At 42.0% G+C, this 23877-nt stretch overlaps 1 protein-coding gene across 5 annotated transcripts in view; it reads left to right on the top strand.

The window, feature by feature from the left end:
- Positions 1–23877, top strand: part of PHF20 (PHD finger protein 20) — a 184822-nt gene that overhangs the window by 85358 nt on the left and 75587 nt on the right. For 2 of the 5 annotated variants that reach the window (XM_077831636.1, XM_077831635.1), the window contains exons 10-11: positions 372–647; positions 15711–15899. The exons of 2 other annotated variants lie outside the window; for them this stretch is intronic. In XM_077831636.1, the coding sequence (XP_077687762.1) occupies positions 372–647; positions 15711–15899 (465 nt within the window). The remainder of the gene's footprint in view (positions 1–371; positions 648–15710; positions 15900–23877) is intronic. One more of the 5 variants, XM_077831637.1, reaches the window with a different exon arrangement.

Below are 23877 nucleotides of genomic sequence, written 5' to 3'. Positions count from 1 at the left end.
GGCAGCATCACTGGTACTACTGTTGTACTGCAGGCTTCAGTGATACGTACCATTGGCCCAAGTAAGCTCAGTTAAGCAAAGTCTCTCTAATATATTGTGTTCCCTATTACAATAGCAGTTGGTTAATGAACATTTTTATGGAGATTTCAGTAGTAGTTCATCAAAGGACAATAAGGAAAACAGTCTCAGGTTAGTCCCTATCTAGGCTGTTGATCTCAAAAGCAGGTAATAGCAACAATACTTTTTGTTCATAGCTAATATAGTATTTTATGTTTAAATACATGTTACTTTCTTAATTTTTTTAAGTTTAGAGAATCATTTGATAAATATAGCAAAAGCATGGGGGAATCTTATTTGTTTTGTCCTTACAGTAACAAAAACTTTTAAGAGAACAGATGATTTTATTGCTTCAAAAGCTGCGACTGTTGACCAAGATCACAAGTTTAGATGCAAGCTCTTGGACTGTTCAAAATCATTCCGCAAAGCGAAGTTGCTACATTATCATATGAAATATTTTCATGGAGTGGAGAAAGCACCAGAACCACAGCAGAGTCCAGTACAAAGAAATATTCAAACAAGAGGTTTTTTGGCTTCTGAAAAAGCCAAACGAAGTTTAAACAGAAGGCGGACTACGTCTGGTTCATTGTGTAAGTATGTTGGCTATATCTTCATTTCTAAGGAGCATTCTAGTATCTAGAATGGAAAGGAAAATTAGTGGAAAACATTTCAATTACATGATAGATATTAGGCAAAGAAGGGTCATAGAATATCAGGGTCCTTTGGGTTCATCTTCTTTTTCTTCTTTTAAATATCTACCTGAATTGAGAGACGTTATTTAGAAACATAAATACAAATGGTATAATGTAACAATATCATTTAGAGGTTAGAGAAGATGATGCCCTCCTCCAGAAAGTGGCCAAGTTACTTCATGAACTGATTTATCCTAGCAGCTTCTTTTCCTCCCCTTCAGCAATTTATTCCACTATTAAACCTTTGTGTGTTTAACTAAAAAAGAAAAAATACACCTGAAATACTGGAATCCTTTCATTTTATTTTTGCTTGGCAATGTCCTTCTTCCCCAAACAATACTCTCAGAAGAGGAAAGGACAAGAGAAGTTCTTTCATCAACCAATCTAAATATCTAACTCATTTCTTTCTCAATCTTTCACTCTCCTCATTCAGAAGAAGGGATAAAAGTAACTAAAAGTCCAGTCTCACTTGTGATTTCTGTGGTAATTACGGTTGCTTGCTTTTAAGCTGCTGGTGGAACTCTGACAAGAATCCTGTTCTGCATGACTACAGGTGTAGGAGTTGAGTTCTTGTGAAATAATTTTGTATAATTTACTTGAGTAGAAGAGGGGAAAAATCAGAAGGACATGGGAAAATGCAGGATTCTCATTAGGTGACACCCACCTGTACCCTTCAAAATGGAATCTTATTGGTTGTGTTCTGCTTTATATTTTTGTTTGCTGTGCTCAACACTGTGCTCACTAGAATTATGCATGATATTTCAGATAAACTCTGGGCTAGGTTTGTTGTTTTTTTTTGTATTGTAGTTCCATTTAAATAGGAGTTTTTATGGATTTTCTTCTGCTCTTAGCCCATATTTGTAAAATATTTTTTTTCGAAATATATCTTCTTGTGCCACATTATAGTGCATAGGGATAAAAACAAGACTACAGTGTTTACCTAAATTCTCAATTTCTGGGCTTTTCTTAGTTTAAAATCTCAAGCGTTAATGTTGCATTAACATTTTGTAAAATTAATTATTTTATACAATTAAATAATGTAACTTGCAAAATTTTTGTGTTTAATTAAAACGTAGCAGCTAGTTATTTTAAACCAGAATTAAATCAAGATGCATATAGCTTTAAACACACCCCCATCATGATCTTTAGTTTATCTTAATGTATATCCTTGCAAAGACAATGGTTCCTCATTTGAGAGGCTGCCTTTCCTGTTCATATACCACTTACATATCTGAAAGTAGTTTTTAGCATCCTACAAAACTAAAAATCCTACATTCCAAGTAGTTTTACAGTTTGCGCAAAAAAAAAGCAAAATTAAAAAAATTGGACTAAGTGTAGGCAGAATTTTTCTTAAATGAGTTAGAGGGGAATGCTTTTAATGGTAACTACCCTTTATAGTTTTACTATACATAACATTTAAAACAAGCTAAATAAGTAGTGGTGGAAAAAATACTGTGGAGAACTGCGAATGCTTAAGAGAATGATTGAGATGGGCTTCTTCTGCTTCCTGTCTCGTCTGTGTCTGTGATGGTTCCTACTTTATAGGATCTGATTCTGAGCTGCATTTCTAGTTCTTTTAATAATTTGATCTATAGAAATTCTAGTCTTTTTGTAATATCCTTTGGTTCCTCCTTGGTCATCTGAGCCTCTGAGAACTTGATGTCGTCTTGTGTTATTCTTGAGGGAGAGTAAAGGCCATGTCTTGTGTATGCAAATGCCTGAGGAATGAAGACTTCAGTGCTACCACATAGTTTGATCTGACTTAGAATTTATACCTCTGAGTAAAGGACCAATTTATTTTAACACAAGCTATTTTAAATCCTTCCCATGAAAGCTGTCTTGATACCAGAAGTAATATAAAAATGAAGTGTTGTTTTAAAGTAGGATACGTTCTGAGGTTTACTCATCTTGCGTTTCAGCTTCTCGTACTGCCATATTTTATGCTTCACATTACAAATTTTCATACTCCTCTTTCATTTCCTGTCTTAATTTGTCTGCTACTAAAGACTTTTTTCATGTTGAATATTATACAGTTTTGGAAAAAATCATTTGGACCAATTGTATTTTTAGCGATTATATTTTGAAGTTTCTGTATTGCAGTGCAGGAACTCATAGCCTTATGAGGGCTTCTGATAGTGCTTTATTGAATTAAGCTGGCAAAACAGACCATTTTTCATTCAGAGGTTTTGAATCTTTATTCAGTTCTGCTCACATGCTTTTCAGGCACAAAAGCCTGTTTAAAAAACAAAACAAAACAAAACTTCTTTAATTCCTCTATATTGGGAGAAGCAGGCCACAAAAAGACCATTTAGGGGAGCTCAATCTCTGCATGCTAGGGAGCAATACAGAGGCAGTTTTTGTGGGGTGTCTGTGGCCTGTGAGTTTACTCTATATAGATTCATGTCATCCTTGCATAGTATCTATGCTGGTGCAGCTGTGTCAGTGATCTGGCACTAGCTTCAGGTTGAAGTGGAGGGAAATTTCTTTCTGATTCTCCACTCTCTCAACTTTGCGGAGATGAAAGAAAATGTAGGCATAATATTGATTACTGTTTCTGTGGGGGACATTCTCTGGTGGAGAACCCTCTGTTAAGGATGAGTTCAAATAATAACCATGGCAGATATCTCTTTGGCAGCATGAAGCCAGGGGGATAGAAGGGAGGTACTGAAGCCCAAAAGTCCAAGGGGGTGTGGAGGTAAAACTGAAGTATATTCTTTCAACTTAGCCCTCTCCTGTGTATTTTACTGTACGTGGTGGAACGAGCCCTTGGTTTTTAAACATTGCACTGCTTGGGCTTAAAAAGGTCTCTACAGACTGTGATGCTAAGAAGCTTAGGATACCAGAATAACAAAAGAATCTGGAGGAGGAATGTTGTATCAGATCCTCAGATGAAGGTACTAATTATATAATACTGACTAATTTTTACATACAAAAAATTGTTAAAAGAAGACAGAATAAGAGGACCAGAAAAATACCACCATGCTAAATAACACAGTAAAAGAAGCAGTGAGAGGCAAAAAGTCATCCTTTAAAAAGCGGAAATTAAATCCTATTGAGGAAAATAGAAACAAGCGTAAACTCTGGCAAGTGAAGTATAAAAATATAATTAGGAAGGCCAAAAAAGAATTTGAAGGACAGCTAGTCAAAGACTCAAAAAGTAATAGCAATTTATTTTTAAAAGTACATCAGAAGCTGGAAGCCTGCTAAACAACCGGTGGGGCCACTGGATGATTGACATGCTAAAGGAGCACTCAAGGGGGATAAGGCCATTGTGGAGAAACTAAATGAATTCTCTGCATCAGTCTTCACTGCAGAGGATGTGAGGGAGATTCCCACACCTAAGCTAGTCTTTTTAGGTGACAAATCTGAGGAACTGTCCCAGATTGAGGTGTCAGTAGAGGAGGTATTTGAACAAATTGATAAGTTAAACAGTAATAAGTCACCAGGACCAGATGGTGTTCACCCAAGAGTTCTAAGGGAACTCAAATGTGAAATTGCAGAACTACTAACTGTGGCATGTAATCTGTCATTTTAAATCAGGTTCTGTACCAGATAACTGAAAGATAGCTAATGTGACACCAATTTTAAAAAAAGGCTCCAAAAGTGATCCTGGCATTTACAGGCTGGTAAGCCTAACTTCAGTACCAGACAAGTTGGTTGAAACTATAGTAAAGAATAGAATGATTAGGCGCATAGATGAACATTATTGGTTGGGGAAGAGTCAACATGGCTTTTGTAAGGAGAAATCATGCCTCACCAATCTATTAAAATTCTTTGAGGGGTCAACAGATATGTGGATAAGGGTGATCCAGTGGATATAGTGCACTTAAATTTTCAGAAAGCCTTTGACAAGGTCCCTCTTCAAAAGCTCTTAAGCCAAGTAAGCTGCCATGGGATCAGAGGGAAGGTCCTCTCATGGATCAGTAACTGGTTAAAAAGGCAGGAAACAAAGGATAGGAATAAATGGTCACTTTTCAGAATGGAGAGGTTAAATAGTGGTGTCCCCAAAAGGTCTGTACTGGGACCAGTACTGTTCAACATATTAATAAATGATCTGGGGAAAAGGGTAAATGGTGAGGTGGAAAAATTTGCAGATGATGCAAACTACTCAAGATATTTAAGTCCAAAGCAGACTGCGAAGAGTTACAAAAGGGTCTCTCAAAACAAGGTGACTGGGCAATATAAAGTAGCAGATGAAATTCATAGAATCATAGAATATCAGGGTTGGAAGGGACCTCAGGAGGTCATCTAGTTCAACCCCCTGCTCAAAGCAGGACCAATCCCCAACTAAATCATCCCAGCCAGGGCTTTGTCAAGCCTGACCTTAAAAATATCTAAGGAAGGAGATTCCACCACCTCCCTAGGTAACGCATTCCAGTGTTTCACCACCCTCCTAGTGAAAAAGTTTTTCCTAATATCCAACTTAAACCTCCCCCACTGCAACTTGAGACCATTACTCCTTGTTCTGTCATCTGCTACCACTGAGAACAGTCTAGAGCCATCCTCTTTGGAACCCCCTTTCAGGTAGTTGAAAGCAGCTATCAAATCCCCCCTCATCCTTCTCTTCTGTAGACTAAATAATCCCAGTTCCCTCAGCCTCTCCTCATAAGTTATGTGTTCCAGTCCCCTCATCATTTTTGTTGCCCTCTGCTGGACTCTTTCCTGCTCCATGATTTTTCCAGGGACTGAGGTGAGGCTGTCTGGTCTGCCGTTCCGGAATTCTCCTCCTTCCCTTTTTTAAAGATGGGCACTACATTAGCCTTTTTCCACTCGTCCAGGACTTCCCTGGATCGCCATGAGTTTTCAAAGATAATGGCCAATGGCTCTGCAATCACATCCGCCAACTTCTTTAGCAGTCTCGGATGCAACGCATCCAGCCCTGTGGACTTGTGTTCATCCAGCTTTTCTAAATAGTCCCGAACCACTTCTTTCTCTACAGAGGGCTGGTCACCACCTCCCCATACTGTGCTGCCCAGTGCAGTAGTCTGGGAGCTGACCTTGTTCGTGAAGACCGAGGCAAAGGAAAAACATTGAATAGATTAGCTTTTTCCACACCCTCTGTCACTAGGTTGCCTCCCTCATTAAGTAAGGGGCCCACGCTTTCCTTGACTTTCTTCTTATTGCTAACATACCTGAAGAAACCCTTCTTGTTACTCTTAACATCTCTTGCTAGCTGCAACTTCAGGTGTGATTTGGCCTTCCTCATTTCACTCCTGCATGCCCGAGCAATATTTTTATACTCATCCCTGGTCATTTGTCCAATCTTCCACTTTTTGTAAGCTGCTTTTTTGTGTTTAAGATCAGCAAGGATTTCACTGTTAAGCCAAGCTGGTCGCCTGCCATATTTACTATTCTTTCTACACATGGGGATAGTTTGTCCCTGTAACCTCAATAAGGATTCTTTAAAATTCAGTGTTGTCAAATGCAAAGTAATGCACATTGGAAAACATCCCCACTATACACATAAAATGATGGGGTCTAAATTAGCTGTTACCACTCAAGAAAGAGATCTTGGAATCACTGGGGATGGTTCTCTGAAAACATCCACTCAGTGTGCAGCGGCAGTCAAAAAAGATAACAATGTTGGGAATCATTACAAAAGGGATAGATCATAAGACAGAAAATATCATATTGCTGCTATATAAATCTATAGTATGCCCACATCTTGAATACTGCATACAGATATGGTCACCCCATCTCAAAAAAGATATATTGGAGTTAGAAAGGTACAGAAAAAGGCAACAAAAATTATTAGGGATACAGAATAGCTTCCATATGAGGAGAGATTAATAAGATTAGGACTTTCATCTTAGAAAAGAGATCACAAAGGGGATATGATAGACATCTACACAATCTGATGTGGAGAAAGTAGATAAGGAAGTATGTTATACTTGTTCACATAGCACTGGGCCTGATAGTGGATGCATATTTACCATCTTCCCAAAAGACACACTTTTGCAAGGTTATAGATACAGCCTTTACAAGGATTAGTCACTCACATTTTGGACTTGTTGATAATCTCTCCCATCTGTCGAAAGCTAGTTGAAAACTTTCTACTATGGTTAATGCTGCTAGAGAGGGAGATCTGCTTTTCACACCCTTATACTAAAATAATGATAGGCATGGATGCCTACAATCTGGGGGTTGGGACAACATATCTGGGAAATTTTCACTGTCTGTTATCTTTGGAGACCTCAGGAAAAGAGACTCGATGTAAACTAGCTAGAACTGAGGCTCATTAGGCTGGTTCTCACATTTCTTCTTTCACACATCAGAGGGCAGACAATGGAAATGTTCGGATAGTGTGTTTGCAATGTATTATCTGAACAAATAAGGGGAATTCGGTTACCTCTGTGTAACTGATAATCCATCTGTGGAAATGATGCATTATTAATAATGTAGGTAGGTGAGGTAATTTTTATTAAACCAACTTCTGTTGATAGAGACTTATACAGAGCTCTACTTCGGATCTGGGAAATGTATTTAGAGTACATTTCTAATATCGATGTCTCTCCAATATCCTGTGACCAACAGGGCTACAACAACATTGCATACAACTTGAGATGAGACTCAGCAATCCTTCTGATATTTGACTTTCTTTGCTACAAATCAGAAAGTGTTCAAGGTTCGGCTCAAAAATAGGATACAGAGGGAAAGAACTCCTTCATGCCTTTTCTTCATTTTCCTTCTTTCCAGAGTACTAACAAATATTCAGTAAGACAGAGAAGTGGTGATTCTAGTGGCACCAACCTGGTTGTGGGAGACCTGATTCTCAGACCTTCTAGCCCTGACAAAGATTGTCCAATCAGTCTTCCTTGAGTCAAGTCTTGTCACAGTAGAACACCAGGGTGGACCATCAAGGATGTCAGTCCCTGCACCTTTTACCATGGCTGCTAGGTTTCTAGAGCAGAGGGTTTTGTGCTTTTCTGTGGAGATCAAGGCAGGTCTGAGATAACTTTTGTGCTGCCAGATGGAACCAGTTTGAAATGCATGCTCAAGCCAGAGTCCTTGACTCAGGTTTTTTTTTGTGGTTCCTGCTGTCTTGGACTTCCTTTCTCATGTTTCTGATGTCTTCACAGATATCTCTGGCTACAGAATGTTCATTTACTGTTTGTTTAGCTACTATTTCTGTTGTCCATGTGAAGAGTCATGGAGTTTGTTCATCTCCTAGTGTAACAATTTTTAAAGACTTTAAACTTCTACCTCCTTCTCAGTGGCCTAATGATCCTTTAGAGTTGAGTTTATTATTAACCAAGCATATAGATGGTCCGTTTGTGCCATAGCGATTTTAGATCTCTGTGAAAGGTTATTCTTCTTGGCTGCCAACTTGTCCAGGAGGGTCTTGGTGTTGCAGGCTCTGCTGTCCAGCCTACTTGACACCACAGTCCAAAATTACCAGGTGGTACTTAGTCTGTCAGTATTTCTCCTGGTCTCTTTCCCAAAGCCCCAAAATAATACTAGGAGAAGAGCTGGTTATCTGTTAAACATGACTAAGTCATTCAGAAAATTAAGCAGACTATTTGTGGCATTTATAATTAAAACAAAAAACAGCTAGACAGCTAAAGGATGGCTAGTGGATAAGACTATGCATCATGTCATGTTATGAATTAGAGAGCTTTGAGATACTTAGGTATTATAAATGCAAACTCACCTAGGCGCACAGCAGCTTCAGTGGCATATATCTGCAATAAGAACATTGTAACAACTGCTATACTGGGTCTGACCACTAGCCTAGTATCCTGTCTTCGACAGTGGCCAATAGCAGAATTTCTGGGAGAGTGAACAGAGCAGGGCAATTTTCCTCTCCTGGCTTCTGGCAATGAGAAGTTTAGGGTCACTCCAAGCATGGGGTTGCATCCTTGACTGTCTTGGCTAAAGTTCATGGAGGATATCTTGTTCTCTTTTGAATACAGTACCTCTAGCCGTCACATCCCTGGCAATGAAATCCACAGGTTAATTGTGTTTAGTGTGGAAAAAATACTTCTTGTTTCTCTTAAATCTGCTGCCTATTAATTTCATCACATGACCCTTGGTTTTGCATTGTGGGAAAGAGTAAATAAAACTTCTCAAGCGGTGTCCCTATGGGCTCCCCACTTCAGGTGTACTCACACCTCTTATGCCTTTAATCTGAGATTTTTGGTAGTAGTGTCTGTTCAATCTGTGCATATGGCTTCCTCGTGCCCTGCTTCAAGGCTATATAAGGCTGCGTGGGTGAACTGCCTGCAGTTCCCTCTCAACTGCCTTGGCCTGAGACAAGCATTAGTGTGCCTTACTATTTTAAGTTGACAATTTAGTCTAGTTACCTTTCTTCATTCTATTATTTATTTTATTTGCTGTATTTTATTTAGGTGTTTAGGGGAAGCCTTGCTCAATCCCTTTCTTCCTTAAGGGAGGTGGGAACTTTGCCCTTCTAGCTACTGTTACCTTGGAATATGCCAGGCTCTCTGGGCTTTCGGGAGGTTCTTGGGAGACTTTCCTGGTCAGTGATGGGTATTCCCGTTTATCTGTAGCTTGGGGTAATCTTATCCTGTATATCTATTTGCTGTGCTTTTAAAGGCAGGGCAAGGAAAAATTGGGTTTTAAAACTGAGATGTTTAATGATGGAGCATTCCCTCCAGCCACCCTCAGTTCCCAGACAGGAGATCTCTTCCCCCACTCTCGCCCCCCAACATAGGTCTTTCTGTGAACATGTCATTCTTGGCACATTCACCTGAGTCTACCTGAGGTAAATTCACAGAGGAGATGCATAGAAAGAGGAGCCATTCTCTGCAGAAGAAGTCTACCTCAAAAAAACCTGTGACCTTGCAAAGCAAGACTGCTGTGGCGTCATCTTATCCCGCTTTGGGTACGGCTGAGGCTCCAGATGCTCTTAGTATTAATCCTGTGTCCATGGCTCCGGACTCATCTGAGAAAAAGGGAAACAAGCATGACTCAGTACCAAGACCTTCTGTACTGCAGAAACAGGACATTGCATAAATGAAGCATTCTCACCTCCTGACAGAAGGGTACCCACAACTCCTTTGGTAACATCTTCATCAGAGTTGACCACAAAGACTGCTTCAGTACAGGGAAGACACCACGTTTCATATAGGGTCTTGATCCCCCCCCCCCCACAAGGCGGCATCATCAGTACCAACTACTTGGGCCAGAAGGGACTTGCTGGAATAACATTTACCCTTGGTACTAACTACAGAACAGGGCCCCATTCTTCAAATCCACCCTGTACTGCAGGAGTTCAGATTCCTTAAGGACTTACTTGTTTTGGAGGAACCAGAGTCAGCCTTATTAGTGGGTACTGAAAGGTTATTGGTAACAAAACATGCACAGTCTCCAAGTTAGGGCCTTTCCCCAGTACTGCTTGACCCTCAACCACTTTCAGAGTGCTGAAGCTGCCCTTGCTGAGGAGGAGGAATTCTCTTATTTGAATGTCTCAGTCCAAGATTCCCCTACTCTTCAGACAAGGGTTTTCCCTTCTGATGCTTTTGAAAAGAGGGGTGGAGTGGGGAAGGGGAGTTGCATCAAAGATGGGCCTGTGTTCACCCTATCTGGTTCAAGCCCTTTGGACACCCCCAATCCCTAGTGACCATATGGGGATCCTTGAGCTGCATATTGACAGCAGTTTTTCCATGCCCCTAATGTTTCTTGTGGGGAATAGTTGGAGTAGAGGAGTGTCTCCCCTCTCCTCTACCTCAAGTGCAAGAATCATTTGAGGAGCCAGGGCAGATAAAGAGGCTACTCTGCAAACAAATATTTCTTTGTCTTCCCCAGATGAAGTGGTAATGTTTGCCTAACCAACTATGGCTGATGACTTCAGACACTTCCACAAGTTAATTAAGCATAATGCAGATTCCCTGCAGCTCCCTCTGAAGAGCTCAGTTAGTTTCAGCATAAGCTCCTGGATATCCTTCAATGGACTCCCTTTCCCTGAGCCGCCCTGCCTATTAATGAGGCCCTGTTGGATCCTGCCAAACCCATGTGGCAGACCTCTGCAATGATACTGCCAACATGTAAACAGGCCGATGAGAAATATTGCTTCCCAGCAAATGACTCTGAACTTTTGCAGATCCATCCAGCACCAAACTCCCTGGTTGACTTTAGGATTATAAGTTATCAAGCTGTCATGTTGAAGTACAATCACTCAAATTATGCCAATTTCAACACCTGGATTCAGTATCTGCCGGTTGATCAGTGTGAGCTGTTTCAAACTGTTATCAATGATGCTAGAACTTTGCTACAAGCCTCCTTGGATGCAGTCCCCACTGCAGCTTGATCTGTCTCTACGGCGGCAGGCATGCGGAGGGCATCCTGGCTGTCTGAATTCCCAAAGGAGGTCCAAAACATGGTTGAGGACCTTTCCTTTGAATGGCCTCAAGCTCTTCACTGAATCCACTGATGAATCCCCGCATACCCTTAAGAATCCCAGAGCCATGTTGAGATCTTTTGGGATTTATATGCTTACAAACAAACAAATTTAGTAGTTCCCAAACGGCTCAAAGATCCCACCCTGCTTCATTCCCAGAATTCAAGAATTTACGCATCACCCAGGAAGAAGTCAAGGTTCTAGAGGAAAAGACTGCCTACTCCCTGTGCATCCGCTGCTGAGCCTTCATCATCATCATCATCTAAGCATCAGTTTTGATAGGCTGGTCAAGGACCCGGTACAACCTCACAAAATCAAACTGTGTCCACACCGTTCTACCCACCATGCACCTGTTGGAGACAGTCTCTTCCACTTTCTGTCCATGTGGGAGAGGATCGTATCAGACAATTGAGTGCTGGAGGATATAAGATTGGAGTACGCTATCCATTTTACCTCCCTCCCTTATGCCACTGCTCCCCCCCACCCTTTTCTGTTCCTCCTCAGGGACCCCTCTCATGAATAACTCTTAAAGCAAGAAGTCAATTCCCTTCTGTGAATAAGTGCTATAGAACCAGTTCCAGTTCAGCATGGAGGGAGGGAAGATCAGAGAGTGGAGGCTGATGGGAATCTGGGAGGCAGTGACCATGAGTTGGTTGAGTTCAGGATCCTGACACAGGGAAGAAAGGTAAGCAGCAGATTACGTACCCTGGACTTCAGGAAAGCGGACTTCAGGAAAGCAGACTTCGACTCCCTCAGGGAACGGATGGCTAGGATCCCCTGCGGGACTAACATGAAGGGGAAAGGAGTCCAGGAGAGCTGGCTGTATTTCAAGGAATCCCTGTTGAGGTTACAGGGACAAACCATCCCGATAAGTCGAAAGAATAGTAAATATGGCAGGCGACCAGCTTGGCTTAACGGTGAAATCCTAGTGGATCTTAAACATAAAAAAGAAGCTCACAAGAAGTGGAAGGTTGGACATATGACCAGGGATGAGTATAAAAATATTGCTCGGGCATGTAGGAATGAAATCAGGAGGGCCAAATCGCACCTGGAGCTGCAGCTAGCGAGAGATGTCAAGAGTAACAAGAAGGGTTTCTTCAGGTATGTTGGCAACAAGAAGAAAACCAAGGAAAGTGTGGGCCCCTTACTGAATGAGGGAGGCAACCTAGTGACAGAGGATGTGGAAAAAGCTAATGTACTCAATGCTTTTTTTGCCTCTGTCTTCACTAACAAGGTCAGCTCCCAGACTGCTGGGCTGGGCATCACAACATGGGGAGTAGATGGCCAGCCCTCTGTGGAGAAAGAGGTGGTTAGGGACTATTTAGAAAAGCTGGACGTACACAAGTCCATGGGGCCGGACGAGTTGCATCCGAGAGTGCTAAAGGAATTGGCGGCTGTGATTTCAGAGCCATTGGCCATTATCTTTGAAAACTTGTGGCGAACGGGGGAAGTCCCAGATGACTGGAAAAAGGCTAATGTAGTGCCAATCTTTAAAAAAGGGAAGGAGGAGGATCCTGGGAACTACAGGCCAGTCAGCCTCACCTCAGTCCCCGGAAAAATCATGGAGCAGGTCCTCAAAGAATCAATCCTGAAGCACTTAGAGGAGAGGAAAGTGATCAGGAACAGTCAGCATGGATTCACCAAGGGAAGGTCATGCCTGACTAATCTAATCGCCTTCTATGATGAGATTACTGGTTCTGTGGATGAAGGGAAAGGAGTGGATGTATTGTTTCTTGACTTTAGCAAAGCTTTTGACACGGTCTCCCACAGTATTCTTGTCAGCAAGTTAAAGTAGTATGGGCTGGATGAATGCACTACTAGGTGGGTAGAAAGTTGGCTAGATTGTCGGGCTCAACGGGTAGTGATCAATGGCTCCATGTCTAGTTGGCAGCCGGTGTCAAGTGGAGTGCCCCAGTGGTCAGTCCTGGGGCCGGTTTTGTTCAATATCTTCATAAATGATCTGGAGGATGGTGTGGATTGCACTCTCAGCAAATTTGCAGATGATACTAAACTGGGAGGAGTGGTAGATACGCTGGAGGGCAGGGATAGGATACAGAGGGACCTAGACAAATTGGAGGAGTGGGCCAAAAGAAATCTGATGGGGTTCAATAAGGATAAGTGCAGGGTCCTGCACTTAGGACGGAAGAACCCAATGCACAGCTACAGACTAGGGACCGAATGGCTAGGCAGCAGTTCTGCGGAAAAGGACCTAGGGGTGACAGTGGACGAGAAGCTGGATATGAGTCAGCAGTGTGCCCTTGTTGCCAAGAAGGCCAATGGCATTTTGGGCTGTATAAGTAGGGGCATAGCGAGCAGATCGAGGGACGTGATCGTCCCCCTGTATTCGACATTGGTGAGGCCTCATCTGGAGTACTGTGTCCAGTTTTGGGCCCCACACCACAAGAAGGATATGGATAAACTGGAGAGAGTCCAGCGAAGGGCAACAAAAATGATTAGGGGTCTGGAACACATGACTTATGAGGAGAGGCTGAGGGAACTGGGATTGTTTAGTCTGCAGAAGAGAAGAATGAGGGGGGATTTGATAGCTGCTTTCAATTACCTGAGAGGTGGTTCCAGAGAGCATGGTTCTAGACTATTCTCAGTGGTAGAAGAGGACAGGAGAAGGGGTAATGGTCTCAAGTTGCAGTGGGGGAGGTTTAGGTTGGATATTAGGAAAAACTTTTTCACTAGGAGGGTGGTGAAACACTGGAATGCGTTACCTATGGAGGTGGTAGAATCTCCTTCCTTAGAAGTTTTTAAGGTCAGGCTTGACAAAGCCCTAGCTGGGATGATTTAATTGGGGATTGGTCCTGCTTTGAGCAGGGGGTTGGACTAGATGACCTCCTGAGGTCCCTTCCAACCCTGATATTCTATGATTCTATGATTTTAGATCTAAGACTCCTAAACAGTTTTGTGAAATCACAAAAATTCAGGATGGTATCTCTCTCAGCTGTAATTCTGTCATTAGAACCGAGGAGAGGGTTGGTTTTCGGCCCTTGCACTTCAGGATTTTTTTTCTTTTTGTATTGCAGTTCACCCATCTCACAGTTGTTTCCTGTTTTTTCAGCTGCGCCATTGTAAGGTGTTTAGTGTAGACATAGCCTAAGTCTTTTAGGAAATAACCATGACGGTTCATGACTATTGCGGATACGTCTGACAGTTTGGCGATTTCCACCCAGAGGCTCTCCAGGTGGATTTCTGATTGTATTGTATTATGTTATGATAGAATGAGGTTGTGTCTGTGGATTCATGCTGGCCCATTCCACGACAGCTCTTTCTATAACAGTGACATTACTCAAGAATTCTTCCTATTCTGGATGTTTGTAAGGCTGACACTTGGACCTCCATACATACCTTTTCCAAGCATTACTCTGTGGTCCAGACTGCTAGATCAGATGCTGTGTTGGAAATGTAGTATTGTCTTCAGTCTTGGACTTGACTCCAAAGCCCCCCCTGCTCCAGCTCAGGGTGCTGGTCAGTAGTCACCGGAAGTGGAACACCCATAGACGCAGTACTCTGAGAAAGAGAGGTTACTCACCTTGTGCAGTAACTGACATTCTTCAAAATGTGTGTCCCTATGAGTGCTCCTTTGCTTGCATGCTTCCTCTGCTTCAGGGTTTTCTCTGTGCCCTTGCAGCAGAGAGGGAACTGAGGGTAGTTTGCCCATGTAACCCTTTTTAGCCTCAGAGCGGGGCACAAGGAAGTATAGGGTGCATGAATGGGCCAAAGGGGTTTAAGCAACCTGAAGTGGAGCCACTCATCTCAAAGAACTCCAGTTACTGCCCAAGGTGAGTAAGCTCTTCTTCTAAATTCACTTTTTTCACAGAGTTCATGACTTTATAGACCCCATCATATCCCCCATCAGTCATCTTTTTTCTGACCTGAACAACCCTAATCTTTTTAGTCTCCCCTCGTATGGAAGCCATTCCGTACCTTTCATAATCTTTGTTGCTCTTTGTTGAACCTTTTCCAGTTCCACTATGCCCTTTTTGAGATGTATCCTTTGAAATTTGTAGGGCTACTATATGCAGCTTTGGTTCGCAGCTTTGGTTCACATCTTTGTGAATCAGTATTCTCTTTGATGCTTTATTGAGGGCAGAGGGTGGTTTTTGGAGAGCAGTGCTTCAGATACTATTAAACTAAAAGAACCCCTCAGCCTTGTCATTGTTAGGTTGCTACAGTGGCACTTTGTGGAAGAAGTGTTACAAGAATTCTTATTGATAAAGAGTTTATCTGAATCAGTTGCCTCCATAGAGCCGTATTCACCTCCCTTCTCCTTTCTGCTTCAAAGTCTGGATACTTCTGGAGGTAGAATTTCTGATGAAAGACTGGTGGGCAAAGTATTTATACCCTCTGTATATGGAAAGCTGTGATTGATTTTTTTTTTTTTTATGCACACCCTCCAGCAGCTGTTAACTGCTGCTTATAAGCAGATCCGTGGTCACACAGCTAGGCATATAAATCCTACAGTGTAGCTCGAGGGAGGCAATACATTCAGACAACCAGAATTATTGCTGGCAAGTACCTCTTTTTCATGGTTCTAGGTGGAGTTTTGAAACAAAAATATTAACGCATGCAACTCATTTTTATTCTCTTTATAGATGCTCCTCTTCACATAGCCCTAAGGACTACACCACATAGAGATGAGAAAATAGAAAAGAGAAGAACTTCAGCTCCTTCCTCAGTAAATTCATTAAAGGCTCACCGGTCTTCCCTTAGAGAGCAAAGCAAAGAGAACCATATAGACAGATCACATGAGAAACATCAAGAAAGGGAAAGAACTGAAAATGGTATGGCTTCTTAACTGGTCTAACATGGGATTATGTTGGGGAACTTCAGTGCAGTATAAGAAATTGTTATAAATGTTGGTACATGATTCTTTGGCCTACCTTTGTCCCCTCTCAGATACTTTTGTAATCTTGAAGAGAACATTAAGCAGTATTTTTCAGTGTTTTAGTTGTTTCAAATATTCTTAAATAGGAGCTCTTTGTCACAAAGCAGTTTCCTCTGGTGAATTCTGCCTGAAAATCCTAATTTGCTCATGAAACTCCATTCCTTTCCCAAAAAAAAAATCATTTGTGGTATCCCAAATTGTCAGTCACTTCAAGATCTAATAGGCAGTTAAGATAAGCTGTGAGAGAACACTTAACCTCAAACACCGATGTATTTGTTAATTAGCACATGTGTCAGGAATACATGTGAATGATAAATTATGGTTTGTCAGATTTAATGGATAAAGGTTATAGTTCCCCAACATATAGTCTGTATATCCCTCAATGTGAAACTTCCTCTTTCACTGTGTAGCTGTGTGAAAATGTTAAGACAAACACCTTATCACGTATGGGTGAACACTTAAGCAATCACACTTTCTGACCCATATGTGCTAATAAAGTTTGCAGATGATACAAAGCTGGGAGGTATTGCTAATTTAGAGAAGGACAGGGATACCCTACAGGAGGATCTGGATGACCTTGTAAACTGGAGTAATAGGAATAGGATGAAATTTAATAGTGAGAAGTGTAAGGTCATGCATTTAGGGATTAATAACAAGAATTTTAGTTATAAGCTAGGGACGCATCAACTAGAAGTAACGGAGGAGGAAAAGGACCTTGGAGTATTGGTTGATCATAGGATGACTATGAGCTGCCAATGTGATATGGCTGTGAAAAAAGCTAATGTCGTCTTGGGATGCATCAGGAGAGGTATTTCCAGTAGGGATAAGGAGGTTTTAGTACCGTTATATAAGGCACTGGTGAGACCTCACCTGGAGTACTGTGTGCAGTTCTGGTCTCCCATGTTTAAGAAGGATGAATTCAAACTGGAACAGGTACAGAGAAGGGCTACTAGGATGATCCGAGGAATGGAAAACTTGTCTTATGAAAGGAGACTCAGGGAGCTTGGCTTGTTTAGCCTAACTAAAAGAAGGCTGAGGGGAGATATGATTGCTCTCTATAAATATATCAGAGGGATAAATACCAGAGAGGGAGAGGAATTATTTAAACTCAGTACCAATGTGGACACAAGAACAAATGGATATAAACTGGCCACTAGGAAATTTAGATTAGAAATTAGACGAAGGTTTCTAACCATCAGAGGAGTGAAGTTTTGGAATAGCCTTCCGAGGGAAGTAGTGGGGGCAAAAGATCTATCTTGCTTTAAGATTAAACTCGATAAGTTTATGGAGGAGATGGTATGATGGGATAACATGGTTTTGGTAATTAAATATTCATGGTAAATAGGCCCAATGGCCTGTGATGGGTTTTAGATGGGGTAAGGTCCAAGTTACCTGGGAAAGAATTTTCTGTAGTATCTGGCTGATGAATCTTGCCCATATGCTCAGGGTTTAGCTGATCGCCATATTTGGGGTCGGGAAGGAATTTTCCTCCAGGGCAGATTGGAAGAGGCCCTGGAGGTTTTTCGCCTTCCTCTGTAGCATGGGGCACGGGTCACTTGCTGGAGGATTCTCTGCTCCTTGAGGTCTTTAAACTACAATTTGAGGACTTCAATAGCACAGATATAGGTGTGAGGTTTTTTTTTTTGTAAGAGTGGTGGGTGAAATTCTGTGGCCTGCGTTGTGCAGGAGGTCAGACTAGATGATCATAATGGTCCCTTCTGACCTAAATATCTATGAATCTATGAATCTATGAATCATCCTCAAAGGGAACCTGCATAACACATTAAAAAGACAAGCCTTGAAGCTTAAACTCCTAACTATGTTTCTCCTATCGACATAGCTGCCACATCTCTATGAGGGAGAAGGTCTCCCATCAACTTAGTAGCATCTTCCCTAAAACACTACAGCAGTGCGCTTGCACTGATGCTGCTGCACCACTGTAGCACTGTGTGTGAAGATGAGCCCCTAGACGTGAAGAAGAGCTCTGCATGGCTTGAAAGCTTGTCCCTCTGACCATCAGAAATTGGTCCAATAAAAGATATTACCTCACCCTCCTGTGGTCTAAATTAGCTGTTACCACTCAAAAGAGAGTCCTTGGAGTCATTGTGGAGAGTTCTCTGAAAATATTCATTCATTGTGCAGCAGCAGTCAAAAAAGCTAACAATGTTAGGAACTATTAGGAAAAGGATAGATGATAGAGACAGAAAATATCATTATGCCACTATGGAAATCCATGGTACCTTGAATACTGCATTCAGATCTGGTCGCCCTATCTCAAAAAGAGATATATTAGAATTGGAAAAGGTACAGAGAAGGGCAACAAAATGATTAGGGGTATGGGACAGCTTCCGTATGAGGGGAGATTAAAAAGACTGGGGCTGGTCATCTTAGAAAAGAGATGACAAAGAGGGATATAATAAAGGTCTAAAAAGTCATGAGCGGAGAAAGTGAATAGGGTAGTGCCAGTTACCTTTTCACACAACAAAACTAGTAGTCACCCAATGAAATTAATAGGCAACAGGTTTAAAACAAACTAAAGCAAGTACTTCATGCCATGTACAGTCAACCTGTGGAACTCATTGAAGGTCAAAAGCATAATTGGATTCAAAAAAAGAGAAATTCCTGAAGGATAGGTCCATCAATGGCCATTAGCCAGGATGGTCAGGGACACAGCCCCATGGTCTGGGTGTCCCTAAACCTCCAACTGCCAAAAGTATCTGGCTCTGGCCACTGTCAGACAGGATACTGGATGAGATGGACCGCTGATCTGACCCAGTATGATAATGATATGTAAAAAATATAAAGGAAATGATGAATTCTGCTTTTTTTTTTTTTTAAATCAGAGAAGTCCAGATAGTCAAGTCTGGTCCTCCTTGGCCTAATTTGGAGGTATCAGAATTGTGGATTGTGAACTTTCTCAGATCGTAGTTGGTGGAATGGGGATGTTGAATCATTTCTCCCAATTGTTTCTCAGGTATTTGAGGTAGATAGGTTTAAAAGATTTTAAAAAACATGTATAAAAAAATTGTATCCCTTCTCAGTGAAATTTTACTTGCATGTTGTCTGTCATAATCCCATTAGTTCTCCAGCTGTCCATAGTCTTCCAGAATAAAAAAAAATTAACAAATCCTGAATTTCTTCTCTATAAAAAAGAAAAAAAATTCAGATCTCCTTTATATCTTGTAAGGAAGCAAAAAACAATGTCAGCTAATTTTTGTATTTGCAGGGCATTTTAAAGTGAATATTGCTGACCTCATCTTAAATATTTTACTGTGTCCCTACGATTTATGACTTTTTAAAGAAATAATATTCTCACTCGTAAATATCTTTTTGGTGACGGGACTGTCCTATTTCATGTATGCACAGTGCCCATCACAATGGGGCCCCCTCTCCACACTAGTGCCCAGAGCCCCCTTGTAATATAAATTCACTGACAACAAATACTCAACCACACAAAACACACAGATATAAAAAAATTACAGTCAGTCTTGTTTTCCCCACCACAACCTTTACACTGCCTGTTTTTGTTCACAGTGGCCTAAAGGAGGGATCCTTCAGGGGCAGCATGTTTGGAGGTCAACTGTGGTGTTGAAGAACAGTGACAGGGAAACTAAAATGTTAAATGTTTAAAAGATTCTGCTTCTTATTCTAAAGAATCCCTCAGGACGATCATATTACATCTCACTTAGTCTTAAGTCAGGTCTACACTACAGACTTACATAGGTATAAGTACGTCACTCATGGGTGTGAAAAATCTGCACCCTCTGAGCAATGTAGTTATATTGACCTAATCCTCTGGTGTAGACAGTGCTATGTCGACAGGAGCACTTTCACCTCGTGCAGGTGAATTAACTATGTCGATGGGAGGAAGCTCTCCCGCCAACATAGTAGTGTCTTCACAAAAGGGCTACAGCAGTGCAGCTGCAGCGCTGTAAGTGAAGAGAAACCTGTATTATCCAGGGTGCTGTCTAGTGACCCTTTGTACTTTCTGGGTAGATGATGTTGCATTGAACACAGCAAGGATCCATGGGAGTGTATGAATAGGAGAACATATCTGGTAGGTGAGAGGGATGGGCACAAAGAAAACGGCAGATTTTCCGTGAGAGTTGTAAGATTGTTATATTCCCAATGCCGATTGCCAACTCCACAGGGGCAGAGTTAAGGTTGGGGAGATTGAGATTCTTCCCCCCCCGGCCCCGTTCCATGGCATGGCAGAATCAAAGAAGCAGAAGATAAGGTTTCAAGTTTGTGAAATTTGCCTCTACTGCTTGGGAGAAGCTCACATCGCATGCAGGTGCAGTATTTGCCACACCTGAAACCTATGGGTTTCAGAACCCAAAGCAGTGGTAACATCACTGTTTCTCTCCAGGTGATGTCAGGAACAAATCAATAGGGACACAGCTCCTGTGTCTGATGAAATGATTGATACAAACCAGAAAGCTTTTACCTAAAACTACCTTTTTAAATTAGGTCTTAAGCATACATACATATAAAATACTATACCCCAAATTTGTGAGGGCCAAGGTCCTACAGTGTCAAGCAAGTAAAAAATTCTCTACATTGGTGAACTCAAACACACAACGTTTGCACGGAAGTTCCTCAGATCCCCCATTGATGATACTCACAATGGATACCTCGCTGCTAGGTTGGGGGCACACCTACACAACCAAATGATCCTTGGTCGCTATGAAAATCAACATTACACGTGAACTTATTGGAGCTGCGGGCAGTCCGCAGTGCATGTTCATGCTTCCTGCATCTCCTGTCCGGGAGTGTGTGAGCTGCTTGCACACACTAGCATGACCAGGGACAGCTGCCAGTGAGACTGGTGCCTGCCCCAGTGGGCAGGGCTGGATGCGAGCTGGAGGAGCTCCCCAGCCTGGGTGCTGGCTCCCGCAAGTGGTAGCATAACATGTCACTGCTTTTTCCACTATGGTTCCTGGCCCTGGCCTTGCTGGTCTCGCTTGTTGTCACTAAAGTTCTGCAACTCCATGGATATCCACATTTGCAGATACCAATTTTGTATCCACGCCAGGGCTCTGTCCATGGTTCAGAGACAATGAAATGACTTGTTCAGAGGAGGTAAGAGATATTAACAACAGAAGGTCTACTACAAGGCTTTTCTACCTTCACAAATGGAAGAAATTCCATACATGTTGCCAGAATAGGCAAACAGTAACTACCTCTCCTTTACCAATGGCATTGGATTACATACTGGAACTCAAGAAATCGGGTGTCTCAATAAGCTCCATCAGAATACACCTTGCAGCAATCATGGCATTTCCACCACAAAGTGGACAAGTTCTCGATCTTCACTCACTACCACTGAAAGTTTTCTCAAGAGTCTTTGTAACCTCTACCTGGAAATACGTGCCTGCATGCCATCATGGGACCTCAGTCTGGTGCTACGATGTCTTACGGGGCTCCCTTTTGAACCATTAGCGACATGCTCACTTCTCCTTCTTGATGAAGGTAGCCTTCCTCATTGCTGTCACATCCGCTTAACAAGTGGGATAACTGGGGGCCCTCATGGCACATCTCCCATACACGGTAATTTTCAAAAAATAGTTATCCTATGACCACTTCCCACTTTTCTACCTTAATAGTTTCATTGTCCATTTGTATCAACCCATCCATGGGAACAAACAAGAAGCAACACTTTATATCCTAGATGTCCATAGGGTGCTAGCTTTTTACATTGAAAAAGACAATCTTTCTGAAAGTCTCCAAGTTATTACTTCCATCAGGAAATATCTAAGGGAGGCACCATATTCAAACAAAGGCTGTCAAAATGGATCTCTGGCTGCATTAACTTTTGCTATAACCATCACCGGATACAACCCCCATCAGGGACCTGCACTCACTCCATCATAGCGCATGCTACATCGATAGCCTTCCTCAACAATGTGCCTGTTCTGGACATCTGCAACGCAGCAACCTGGGTGTCAGCCCCTACGTTCACACAACACTGCCATAGAGCAACACTCTGCATCAGACACTCTACTTGGCCTTGCAGTTGTGGCAGATGACAAAACACTAACTCCGAAGCTCCCCCCTTCAACAGAAGGGCACTGCTCTGCAGTCACCTAAAGTGGAGCATTCACAAGGACACTCCTTGAAGAGGAGGTTACTCACTCTGTGCAGTAACTGAAGTTCTTTGAGATGGCTGTCCCTATGAGTGCTCCACTACCCTCCCTCCTCCCCTCTACGTCCACATTTTTTTCATGCTAAAGACTGTGGTAGAGAAGGAACGGAGGAAGCGGTTGGCCACACAGCACTATGTAACCGCTAGAATCGGCACAAGATGGGAACAGCGCATGTGGTAAGTCAAAAACATGGAAACCTGGGAGAAGGCTAGGAATCTGGGGAGAGCATGGGTCATCATAGCAGGGATAGGGTAGAGGAAAGAGAACATGGGGGGGGAATCAAATCGGTATTGTAGAGGTCTGAATACTAATCTGAGAAGTATGGGGAATAAGCAGGAAGAATTTGAAATACTAGTTAAACTATGACATAGTTGGCATCACAGAAACTTTGTTGGATAATACACGACTAGAAAATTGGTATAGAAGTGTGCAGCTTGTTCAGGAAGGACAGGCAGAGAACAAGGGAGAAGGTGTTGCCTTATATATTAAATATATATGCACTGGGACTGAGTTTGAGAGATGGAAATAGTAGACAGACTTGTTGAAAGTCTCTGGATAAGGATAAAAGGGGTAAAAAAACCAAGGGTGATGTCATTGTACAGGTCTACTACAGACTGCCTAACCAGGAAGAAGAGGTGGCTGAGGCTTTTTTAAAACAACTAAAAATCATCCAAAGCACAGGACATAGTGATAATGATGGACTTCAGCTACCCAGACATCTGTTGGGGGGAAAAAGCAAGGGGCAGATTTTCAACAAATTCTTGGAATGTATTGGAGACAATTTTTTATTTCAGAAAGTAGAGAAAGCTACCAGGGGAGAGGCTGTTCTAGATTTCATTTTGATGAAATAGGTGTTTCATTTTGACAACTGGTTAAGAATTTGAAAGTGGAAGGCAGCTTAGGTGAAAGTGATCATGAAATGACAGAGTTCATGATTTTAGGGTGTGGTAGGAGGGAAAACAGCACAATAAAGATAATAGATTTCAAGATGGCAGATTTTAGCAAACTTAGGGAGTTGGTAGGTAAGATCCTATGGGAAGCAAGTGTAAGGGGAAAAACAGTTCAAGAGAGTTGGCAGTTTTTCAGAGAGACTTTATTAAGGGCACAAGAGCAAACTCTTCCAGTGCGTAGGAAAGATAGGAAGTATGGCAAGAGAAAACCCTGGCTTAACCATTAGATCTACCTAGAAGATAATAAGGTCATACGTAACAGTCAGCATGGATTTGTCAAGAACAAATCATGTCATAGAATCATAGAATATCAGGGTTGGAAGGGACCTCAGGAGGTCATCTAGTCCAACCCCCTGCTCAAAGCAGGACCAGTACCCAATTTTTGCCCCAGATCCCTAAGTGGCCCACTCAAGGATTGAACTCACGTCAAACCAACCTAATAGCTTCTTCTGATACTGCCTCGCATGACCTTCTCATAAACAATCTAGGGAAATACAACCTAGATGGTGCTACTATAAGGTCGATGCATAACCTGTTGAAAAACTGTTCCCAGATAGTAATCATCAGTGATGCACAGTCAAGCTGGAAGGGCATATCAAGTGCATGGATCAGTTCTGAGTCCAGTTCTGTTCAATATCTTCATCAGTGATTTAGATAATGGCATAGAGAGTACATTTCTAAAGTTTGTGGATGATACCAAGCTAAGAGGAGTTGCAAGGGATTTATAGAATAGGATTAAAATTCAAAATGATTTGGACAAACTGGAGAAATGGTCTTA

Source organism: Eretmochelys imbricata, chromosome 13 (genome assembly GCF_965152235.1).
Source record: "Eretmochelys imbricata isolate rEreImb1 chromosome 13, rEreImb1.hap1, whole genome shotgun sequence".
Taxonomy (NCBI): Eukaryota; Metazoa; Chordata; order Testudines; family Cheloniidae; genus Eretmochelys; species Eretmochelys imbricata.
Note: the sequence above shows the minus strand (reverse complement) of the source record. Positions and strands in the feature narration are given on the sequence as shown.